This window comes from Squalius cephalus (assembly GCF_949319135.1).
Source record: "Squalius cephalus genome assembly, chromosome: 1".
Classification (NCBI taxonomy): Eukaryota; Metazoa; Chordata; class Actinopteri; order Cypriniformes; family Leuciscidae; genus Squalius; species Squalius cephalus.
Window position 1 is genome coordinate 67,920,668 of NC_137122.1, and position 12,162 is coordinate 67,932,829.

The 12,162-nt window shown below is 37.3% G+C and overlaps 1 protein-coding gene across 1 annotated transcript in view; it reads right to left on the minus strand.

Annotated features, from left to right (window-relative positions):
- The window catches only part of LOC307171881 (sialoadhesin-like), a gene marked incomplete at its 5' end in the record, with an annotated part of 35,433 nt that overhangs the window by 11,511 nt on the left and 11,760 nt on the right, over positions 1-12,162 (minus strand). Inside the window, 4 exons of the mRNA XM_079893813.1 lie at positions 2,266-2,541; positions 2,762-3,022; positions 3,247-3,297; positions 4,365-4,400. Coding sequence (XP_079749939.1) covers positions 2,266-2,541; positions 2,762-3,022; positions 3,247-3,297; positions 4,365-4,400 — 624 coding nt within the window. The remainder of the gene's footprint in view (positions 1-2,265; positions 2,542-2,761; positions 3,023-3,246; positions 3,298-4,364; positions 4,401-12,162) is intronic.

Sequence of the window (12,162 nt, forward strand, 5' to 3'; positions counted from 1 at the left end):
TCTAAAATCTGTAAGTGATTGTAGTGAAGTGCCGCTGTTGGGTGGCGTTCCTCTCTGCGTGTGTTGACTCCGCCCTAGATGCGGGCAGGTAATCAGCGTCTCATTCCTACAGGTATATTAAGGTGGCTGTTTTACCACTGGACATGGCGTCAATGTGCGACCGTCTCTCTAGCGCGTCATTATTCTGCCGTCGGTCTGGTGTTCTGGCTGGAGGTGAGTGCGACGGCCGTTTGTGATTGTTGCTCGAACCTACCGGACTTTAAACGGTTAACAGTGTTAATCTTGTCAGGTGCTGGGCTGTTTGCGGATTAGCACACGTTGTGCTGAGGGTTTGCAGCCATTGGCAATACGCGCCGTTTGCCGGATAACAACGCATGTTATATATTGAGCATCGCCGGTGTATTGCTGCTTGGCTTCCTGGTAGGTCTCTTTCTGGCTCTTGTAGCCGTATTTATTTTAAGTGATGTATAGTTATGGGGTTTATCTCTGTATTCCAGCTCGTCTTTGTAAACTTTGTTCATCTGTTGCTGCCGGACGAATGACGTGATACATGTTTGGTATGTGCGATTGTAAGTCCACGAGACCAAAAGTGCATATGAAGTGTGTGTTGTATATGAAGTTGTATGGGGGCGGAGCCTGATTATTCCCAACACCTGAGGCCTCTGCCTATTTAACAGCTGCTGGTGCCACTTCACCTGGACCTTCAGGAACCAGTAGTGGTTTTGGAGTTTGTTTTTCTTCTGTACAGGATGGTGAGTTGGTTCTTTTGTGTTATTTTTCTCGGGAGTTAGGAAAGTTTTATCTCTGAGCTGCAGTTTAGATTAGTTAGCTCACCTGTCCTTATTTAACTTGTGCATGTTTACATTTTACTAACACAAAAATAACTAACACAAAAGTATCTTCTGGGTCGGCTTACTTGCCTATGCATTCCCTCTATTCTAATATAACTAAACAAACAAAAACTCACCCTCCTGTACCGAAGAAAACAAACTCTAAAACCACCAACAACTGTTTTCCTGACAGCTCTTAAAGGGTTAGTTCACCCCAAAATTTAAATTCTGTCATTAATTACTAACCCTCATGTCGTTCCAATCCCGCTAGACCTTCGTTTATCTTCAGAACACAAATGAAGATATTTTTAATGAAATCTGAGAGCTTTCTGACCCCTTCAGAAACAGCAACGCAATGATCAATTGTCCATGTGACTACAGTTGTTCAACCTGTAAGAAATTGTAGTCTGCCTCGACCCAGATTCCACTCCAAACTATATTTTAGAATGAGCTCATCCCCAAAATGGCTTAATTATCATAGAGATGAAAGAAAGTCAAGTTATATTGTTTCTTCACCATTTGGGTAGATCACATCCTGAACAAATGCTAGTCAATTGTGGAATGGGACTGGGTGAGGGACACAGATATCCTTCTCAGACAATGGGGTGTCACGACTTCATTAACATACAGACCACAGCTGTTGCAACAAGAGCAACTTCATTTACATTAAGAACAGGATAAAAGGTTTAAGATTTGGATGTTCTGGGTTCATTCTGACGCCGGTGAACACAAGGTGCTTCGTGTACCTTGCCACTGCTATGCTGTAATAAACTTCATTTTTGAGATCTTCGATGTCCACATCATTTTTTCTTACAAACCTTAAGTTTATCAAGCGACGAGAACACTTTTTATGTGCAAAAACAACACCATAAATAAGAGATCAGCGCTTTGGCCGTGAGCAGCGCGACTCATGCGTGTGATTCAGACTCACAGGAGCTGGCCAATGAAGAGGCGGCGTTCTGGCGTAGGACCCGGAAGCGCTGCACTGTGTTTACTATGTGGACAGCGTTAGAGTCTGACACGGATGAGAAGAAATTGTTGAATAAAGTCATTATTTTTGTTTTGTTTTTGCACACAAAAAGTATTCTCTTCGCTTCATAACATTAAGGTTGAACCACCGTCACATGGACTATTTTAATGATATCTTTACTACCTTTCTTGACCTTGAAAGCGGTCATTGCGTTGCTGTTTTTGGAGGGGTCAGAAAGCTCTCGAACTTCATCAGAAATATCTTATTTTGTGTTCCGAAGATGAACGACGAAAACTGGAGCCACACATGTTTGCTTGACCAATAAAAATCTGAACACTTCTGTCATAATCAACCACTTATGTGGAGGAGAAACACTTAAAACTGCTCTGGGAACTGAAATAGAGACATCACTCATTAATAACATGTTAAACTTGTGTGTGTTTATGAAGAGATGATCAAACTCACCTGATACTGTCAGTGTAACTTCATCACTGTGATGTGATGTGCGTGATCCTTCAGTCTCTGCCCCATAACAGGAGTATTTACCTGCGTCAGACTCAGTAACAGAACTGAATGTGTGTTGCTGTACTTCACTGAAAACACTGGTTGAACCTTCTTTATACCAGTTGTACGTCCAGCTAGTGACTCCTCCATCATATATGGCACATCTGAGAGTGACTGTCTCTCCTCTGAATACATGATGATGATCAGGTGTAATGGTCACTCTGGGTTTTGGTCTTTCTGTAATGTCAACAATAAACATTAAAAATAATGTGATAAATAATATAATAAAATAAATACAAATACAAATAATAAAATGTGCTGTTTTTTATTGTACGAGCAGTTACAAAACACTAAATCAAGTTAAACTGAAGTGTTGTTCTCTATGTTTATTTAGTGTCTTATAAATCATTTTCATATAGTGTTTTAAGAGCAGTTCATTATGAGGTAAAACACTTGCCATGTATTGTCACTGCTACTGGTTCACTGTAATATGTGTAATTTCCTCCTCTTCGTGCTCTGCATTTGTACACTCCTCCATCAGAGACTTTCACAGGACTGATTGTTTTAGTTGCAGCTTCAGGAGATTCAGTGTTTGAGTCTTTAATCCAGAGAAACTCCCATCCATCCCATGACTGATCCAGCTCACATCTCAGAGTAACTGAGTCTCCAGTGAACAATGATCTCTGTGGCTGTACAGTCAGAGTTGGTTTGGGAACATCTGTCAATATAAAGTCAGTGGGAGCATGAGATGTGGACGTTTTTCAGCAGATCTCATTCTCTCACTGGTAAATTAGTGCATTTTTATTTCACAAACAACGTAATAGAGCCGCCGGCAGCAATTACTGGAGCAAACAAGGTGAACAATCACTCAAGATCAGTCACGCAATGCAAAGAGTTAAAGGACAACAAAGGTGTGAAGACCCCCCTATGTGGAGTTCAAACCCACATCCTTTAGGTCAGAAGCCCTGAGCTCAACGCAGGGTTTCACAACACCTACATCCACACAGCAGTCAGAGACACACATCAGTTACCACAGGGTTACAAACTGCCATTGTTGTTCAAATGACTTTGTGGTTGCAGGTCCAGCAACTCTAATCATTTTTATCAAATCTATAGACTTAATGTCAAAACATATTTTATATTTCTTAATTCTGCATAAAAACGTTTTCATATGAGTGAACCGTCTGTCTGGTGTTACTCACAACACATGAATCATTTATATAACTTATTTAAAAAGCTGTATTTATAATCATGACACTCATTTCATTGCTGGTGTCACAAGATGAAGAAGAGGGAAGACGGACTGAAGACGAGGTTATCAAATATAAACAGGTTTTTGATTACAAGGAGGCAAGCAGGAGTAACAGTGTGCAGAGGAGTAGAAACGTAACAAACACTGCCATACACGAACATCAACCGACAACTAAAGACTGAACACAGAGGAACTAAATACACAGAGGTAACGAAATAAATGATGAACAGCTGTGATGAATGAATGTCCATGATAACTGATGAGTGGAGGGAGAAAACAAGCAAAGGAAAACGTGATGAATGAAAAACACTGAAAGTCCATGAAACCGAGACTAAAGGTGAACGAGTGCAGATGACTGTGACAGCTGGGGCCGGATCCACAAACATCTTCTTAAAAAAAAGAGTTAAGAAAGTTTGTAATCTTCCTTTGGGGATTTAAGACAGGTTGGAGGTTATCCTGACTTTAAGAAGTTATTTAAGATTTATTTAAGAAGTTATTTAAGATTACTATAGTAATAACAGTAAATTATGTATAATTACATGCAAATTATTAATAATAATTACACTGTAACAATGACACCTTAAAAATTTTGTCTTAAGAACAATCGTAAAAAGAAAGATAAGAACATTCTTAAGAAAAGTTTTTGGCCATACAAAATATTCTTATCTTTTTTTTTATTAAGTTAGAAAATAAGAAGAAAATAGCAGTTAAGAATAATTTTATTCTTAAGATTGTTTTGTGAATCCGGCCCCTGGTTTGTAACAGAATCACACATTTGTAATGAAATTTATTAATCAAATTCACTCACCTTGAGTGTGTCCAGAGTGGATGTTTGAAATCAGCACTGAAAACACAAAGTAAAAAAGAAAGAAAACTCATGAAAGATTGTGTATTTTAATTATTCCTAGTAAAGATCATCAAACTCATCTGTTGATTATCCAGATTTTTTATGGGGGATTTTATGGGGGATTTTCCAAAGTTCTTCCCGTGAAGTAACTTCGTGAAGTTTCTTGTGTTTCTCTTAGGGGTCTCTGGATGTCTTTTGCTTGTAAATTAGCTTTAGGTATAAAGGTCTGTCCCACAGACAGGTATTCGGGTTCAGACTCTCTGAAGACAGACTAACATCATTGCTGAAGAATGTGCTGCTCTGATACCTTCAGTAAATTCTTCTCTCCACAAGAACTTATTTTATGTATAAGAGAAATCGACTACACTGGCAAGCCACCAAAGTGACAGTTCAGCCAAATACAGGAAAATCTGACAATTATTACTCTGTGAACATGGAGCTGATCAACTTTCTATTATACTTTACACATAAAAATGTCACTCTAGCATGTTTCTCAGCTTCACAACACAAAAATGTTTAATTTCTCTTTAAAAAAGCATTAAAGTGAGTGAGTGAACAAACAGGCTGACCCAAACACAACAGAGTGCATTTCTCTTTCACAAACAGCACTAACTGCTCAGATCCTCCTTTCACTCATGAGCTAGAGCTGGATTTGAAGCTCTGAGAGCATGAAATATATATATATATATATATATTTCCGGGAACACAATCCTATTCCTAATACAAGTGCAATTATTTTCAGAGAAATAATACTCACAGAGCAGAAGAGGAAGTTGACTGAGCTCCATACTGACTGAATAATGACAGATGGTCAAAGACAGACTGAGTTAAAGCCTCAAGACTTCCTGATACATAGTCAGATCTTTAGGAACCTAATGGCAGATTAAAGAGGACATACAACTGTACCTCATGTGTTACAGAAAACCTTTTGATAATCATGTAACACATTTTCAAAAATGTCACGCAAGTTTCGAAATGTTGTCAGGACTTAATCAGCATAAATAAATGTAGGTTGGCTATGACAGTCCATCGCCAAAGACAGAGGGAACCTACACTTGATCGTTTGCAAAGCAAAATCACTTGAAAAGCAAACTGATCACAGTCAGCCATGGTTTCCATCACTGAAGTAAACTGGCCTGTTTTGTTTTGGTCCTGGATCAAGTAATTCCTCTTCACTCTTCATCTATCATCAATTCTGCGCTTGTTTTTTCTCTCTACCATGGACACATTTCACTGAAGCAGCATTTATAAAATTAGACGTTTTGTCTTCATTTAGACTCAGACATCCTTGATAGTGTTACTGCGTATGGACACACAATACATCACCTTAAAGTCCATTTTCACCACACATAAATTTGGTCACAAACTTCAAAGCTATCATAGCCTGTTGCCTTAGTAGTTGCAAATAATGAGCTCTGCTTCAAAATATTTTGCATTTGCTGAGATTTGTTAACCCTCTGAGGTCGGCAAACGCGCCGGCGCGTTTTGCTGGATTTTCTTCACATTGTAGCACTATAAACTTAAATTACTCCGTCATTTATGGTCATACAGAAAAAAGAAATATAAAAAAAGAATCTGTGATATTTTTACTTTTGTATGTGTCCACTTACAATCAAATCAAAACATTGTGCTTTTGTAAAATAAAGAAAATAAACAGGGTGTGCGTTCTGCCTCTCCGTCGCGGTGAACTTTTTTTTCTTGAGCACGTCTATAAACGCAGTGAGCTTACATTGGATTTACCTCAGAAGAAGAAGAACGCGATTTGAAGACAAGAAAGATGTAAGGTAAGAAATTCTTACATATTAGTTTGTTATTGTTGCATAAATTTCACATTGCAGTTGAACTGTTGCTAGATATATGGTGAATATTATAATATTTAGACCCGTGTTTACTGTTACTGTGTTTGTGGATATCTGCTCAAATGTAGATAGATATATGGTAACCATAATGTTTTATATTTGAGCGCGAATGTATCATATTTTGGATCGCGGTCGCGTTTGACACACACGCAGATTCCTTTAGAGAAGAAACATTTCTTTCCAACTGCAAATAGAAACCTGATTCCTTTATAATTTTATCCATTGAGTGTCTTCCGGGCACATTCAACCGGACGTGGGTCACTTAACCTCTCAGGCTATGGATTCAAATGGCCTAATCACTAGCAATCTTAAAGACAACAGAGCTGTCCCCTTCCACTTCATCTAGCTCCAGCGTGAAGGGATCGCAGCAGACAATTTACTGAGTCTTTTACCTGAACAGGACAACGGCAGGAGGAAAGCCAGGACTAATGGGGTATTCCCTAAACTGATGGAACCTAGAGGGACAGCACTGTTGATAAATTAGTCTGTTTGATTCAGCTCTCTTAAAGGAAAAGAGAGCCATGGCATCTCACTACACTAAATCACCCTGATGTTTCAACTTTCAAGGTTCAAGATGTTTATTGCCTGTTGATAATGAGTCCATGGGGAAGCATGTATGCTCAAACCTCCTAGTGCTAAGAAAGTACTGTGGTAAAGATGGGCGGTTTGGAACCTTGCTGAGCTGAATCAAAATGTTGTGTTTTAAGAAGCAGAAACTGGTGAGCAGCTTCTGTTCCTCCCACACTGGTTAATGTCACTGATCTGAAAGAGAAGAAACCAAACCACAACTAGAGCTCATCTCGATCTATTTCTAATCTATCAGGCCTCTAACAATAAAGGTGTCGGGTTTGGCACTGATATATCTGTACATGTGAAAAGTCTAATATTCATACACCAAGACAAGGGGTAACAACTTTAATGCTTGTTCCTCTTAATTTAGTGAATTCAGTTTCTGTACGATTCAAATAACAATTTTGTTAGTCCTTTTGAGAAAGTAACAACAATAATAAGCACATCAATGGCAAAAACAAAAGTGCAATACAAGATTACAATAATACATGTGCAACATAGTGTCTTTCTTGGTTCAGTACCTGATTGGGAATCGTTATTTTATGGTTGTGCTCAATCATTTTGATTCAGTAAAAAGAATCGGATCATTAGAGTTATTAATTTGGGAATCAATCTGCACTAATCACACTGTATGATTTACTTAACACTCTGCTATTGTTCATTTGGGGGTCACACTTCTGTTGTTCACGGTCAAAAGCGTCTATATGCCTGAAATGCATTTTTAAAATTTTTAGTAAAATCAATGAAATATATTTTTGTTGAATAATATTTTGTATCTTGAGAGAATTTCATGGTACTAATTCATATTTATGCAATAAATAGTATTCATAATAATTATAATTATTCACATTGAATATAAAGTCAATATAAATATAATACAATATTGTCAACATCAACAGCACCATATAGTCACCACACCCACTACATTGTCTGGTCTCGTCATTCCACACCGAAAGACTTACCTGACTCTTCCTTCGACAATACTTACCTCTTGATGCCATTCTTCTACCGAAGCTCTGATCCAGTCCGCCTTCGTCTGTCTTCTGTCTTCCGTCCTGATCTTCATCATTTACAACCAAAACCAGATAAGAGACTCAGTCAACCCAGCCAACAGAGCTCTACTTTACTCTTCAACCACTCACCTGCTCATCTGCTGAATAATATCTTGTGTCCAATAAATCCTGTTTACAACTTAACTTGTTTGCATTCTTCTGTCCTGACAAATATAAGATGTAACAATTAAACAAAAGAAGCAAAAACATCATGCAAGATGATTCAAAAATAGGTTTATTGAAACAATCCAAAAGAAACATCCCTAAAAATCTCTCTGTGACTGACCATAACTCAAATCCACTTTCTGTTTGACTCAGGAGTGTGTGCATGTGTGTAAATTATTATATTAGAAAAAAACGTCCTTAATGGTATTTATGCTTAATATACACTCAACTCCTGTGTATGTGTGTAAAGAACATGTAGGTCTAACAAAAAACAGTCATTGTGTGTGTGAGTTTGTCTCCATTGTGACTCTGATTGAGAATATTCACACATAGACACACAGATGAATGTTTTAACCCTGGAGTTCAGACAGAAACTGCACAAGACACATTTCACATTCACTTCCTTTGGCTTTGAGTTGCCAAATGGCTTCATACAGACAACACAAAAGATTTCACTGACTGAGGCGTCAGAAACTTCACCACTGGCTTTCAACATCTTCTTCACAACTGATCTGACTGACCGGCCCTTCTTTGAAACCTCATCAGTTCTTTTTTAAAACACTCTCCGGCACAGCTCTATCTGTCTTTCTTTTCCACTGATCATTCTGTACAATTATTAAACAGAAACTGTTCTTAGTTGAATGTAAGGGGATTGTTGTAACACTTTTTAAAGGGAACTTCAGCTGAACAATGACACTCTTTTCTTTTAAAGCTGCTGTACAGCTGTGATGCACAAAACATTTGTGTCAGATTATACTTTCCCTTAATGAATACAATATAATCTGAAGAAAATTATTACTAATTGTAGAATATAGAATCATCTAAATTGTAGAATGACACATTTAACGGAGAGACTGAGAGTGAAAGAGGAAGTGCTAGAAAGATAAACTCAGGGCTGCCAACTCTCACGCAATTGACACTTTTCACACGCTCTCACGCCACACATCCATTTTCTCACGCACAGAAAAATTGCGGAGCAAAGAGGTACTTTTAATATTAAACTAATTCTCAGCTCTTAGATTCCGTCAATTTTATTACGAAATTCAGACAAAAATATGTTTGGCGCTTGTAAATGTGATGTGACAGATCGCTGAGCGCCTCAGTTCAAGTGCACGTGAACCGATCATCTGTTACTTTTTTATTTAAAGATGCAGTACAACTTACCGAAAGTATGCATAATATCGACCAATAAGTGTTTTTCAACCACGGAAAGAGGTCAATATAACAGCAGGAGAACAATTATGTCACATAACGTTACATTTACCTCAGGAAAGCCATTTAATGACCATAGCATGTTAATTGAATAGAAAAAATAGCTAGAGAGGAGATTTTGCTGAGCACTATATTACATATTTATTATATTTGTACTTATGTCATTAAATAATTGTTATTATATCAAAAACTGCATTATATTTAATTTGATTTAATTTGTTATTTTTAACCTTTAATAATACCAGCAGATTGGGCCCTCTATGTTTGCAGCATTAGGTGAGATTATTTTTTTAAATAAAATTTAAAATAAACATGTATCAAAATTAGTCAATATTGAATCAAAATCGGAATCAAATCACAAGAATGGAATTGAAATCTTGAAATTTTTGTCAAGCAATAATAAAAACTGTATCCTACCAATCATTGTAACATGTTGTCACTAAACTTCATAAAATTCTATTTAGTTACCAAATGTTTTGACAATCAGACCGGCCCAATCAGACCGGTTTTGACAATCAGAATTTGTTCGGTTTTTTGACAATCGGTTTTTGACAATCGGTTTTTTGACAATCGGTTTTGACCCAACTACCCCCCCCCCCCCCCCCCCCCCGAAGAAGAAAAGCTCACATCAGTAGTCTTCAGATCTTGTTTTCTTCGTGCTTCATGCAGAATGACACTCAACACATACAAATCTGAATTAGTGGTGTTTGCTAAGTGTCAATCGTTGCTCATACTCTGGGTCAAAGCTTTTTCATAAATATCTAACATTATTACAGGTTTTCTCAATTACTTAGACAAATATATTAGCCAAATTTCATCAAAGTAACACCATTTTCTAAAAGATTCATCACAACTATTAACACTGTTCTTGTGTTTCTCAACTTTAAACACATAATCCGCACTTGACACCCAGTGTTCACGTTCAGTTGCGTTTAAAAACCATAAAATGTCACATGACCAGCAGTTCTCATGTGAACATTAGTATGCAACAGTTTTACACAACAGTCACAATAACCACAGGATGAGTTAAAATAATCATGTGTGAAATCAGTGGCTGCACAAAAAAAAAAAGCATGTTCAAGTATTGTTTAAAAATATAGTTCCCTTTCGTAAGGGGAAATTTCCCAATTATTATTATTATTATTATTATTATTATTATATTTTAGGCTACATATTTAGAAGATGCTTTTGTCCAAAACTTACAAAAAGAGGAACAAAGCAATTTGTCAAATATCAGTCATAGTACAGGTTAGACAATAATACTAAAGTGCTAAGATTATCTTTTTTTTTAAGTGCTAAGATTATCACAACTGAACAAAAGATTTTGATGCACGTCATTCATATTAAATCGTATATTCCACCCCATACCCGCTACAATTGAGAATCACTTTAAGCATGCAGACACAGTTAAGACAATTTGATGTATTCCACTTAATACACAATAAAACAATATACAATAAGATTCGTTAACAACGTACCTCCTGGTGTTCTTCTAAAATGAGGGCGAGCCACAAATCCATGAGTACAGTTTACAAACCCGTGGGAACGGATCGCGAAAGCGTGGGCACGGTTTATGAATTTGTGGATTGCAAAAACTGAAGGCACGGTTTACAAGTCTGAGAGCGCGGATTAGAAACTCGTGGGTACGGTTTATTAATCCGAGGGCACAATTTGTTAAACCGAGGGAACAGTTTGAGAATTCATTAGTAGGCCTACTGTTTATAAACTGAGCGGACGGATTGCAAAACCGGTAGCTTTGGCGATTCAAGTTCAAAATGCTTACTATACCTATGATCGTTCAACAAATCAGATCCAAGGACTGGTTTGTAACGATAGATCTTAAGGATGCATATGTAGGATTATCCTTGAACAGTCCATTTCATATGAACCCAACACCACATTCCACAGTTCGGAACGATTCCCCAGTGAACCATTAGTAAGTCATAAAACACAGTCATGGTGCCGAGATGGCTAAAGGAGATGTCACCCCCCTTCCCCTTGTTGTGCGTGTCTAATCTCATACCAGCGATGCCAGGACAGCAGGAAAAGATTCCTCTTTGTTCCCCAAACTTAAGACTGTAGCGTTTATACGCCCGTATAAATATCATTAATTATTATTCATAACGAATTATGATCAATAATTAATAATTTAATTATTTTCAGAATTTACTGTAACAGAATCAATAATATGATCATTTATCAGTTCATCCAATGAACAGAAAGCATAAACAATTATTAACTCTAGGAAATATAATATCTTCCTGGCCAAGAAAGAATAACCCCCTAACAGTAAATTAAGAAATAGGGTAAAAGCATAGGTAACTTTTGATCGAAGTTCAAGACAATAAATTTGTTAAGCACATACACAAGCAATATCTTTTCAAATACAAACAATACTTTATTGATTAATACTAACACATAAAGCTAATATCTAACACCCACACACCCACACACACATTCATACGAGTTACAGACAGAAATAAAGAAATAAAGAAAGAAATACAAAAGGAAGAATGAGTTTGGAAAGAAGGAGTTTAAGGGTAAGAGGAAGGAAATTCCGAATTTCTATATGCACTTGTAAGACATGACCTGAACGAACCATCAATCATTAATTTAACCCTTCTAACGTTTCTTAGACAGGTTATTACATTTATCAAAACACCCGTTAAGATTTTAGTCTGGAGGTAGTCTACTTGCGTCTTTGCTTTTGCGTTCCTTTTGGGAATTCCTTTGGTCAGCGTCAGGGTTCATTCGTTGGTTATGGTCTCCTCGTGTCTGGATAGATGGGTCACGTGGTCAGTCACGTGGCGTGCTGGCGGAATGAAAGTCTTTGTTTGAAGCTGGCTTTGCAGAAGAAACGTGGCTCGAAATCTTGTCGCAAAATTTAACTTAGAACCGAGA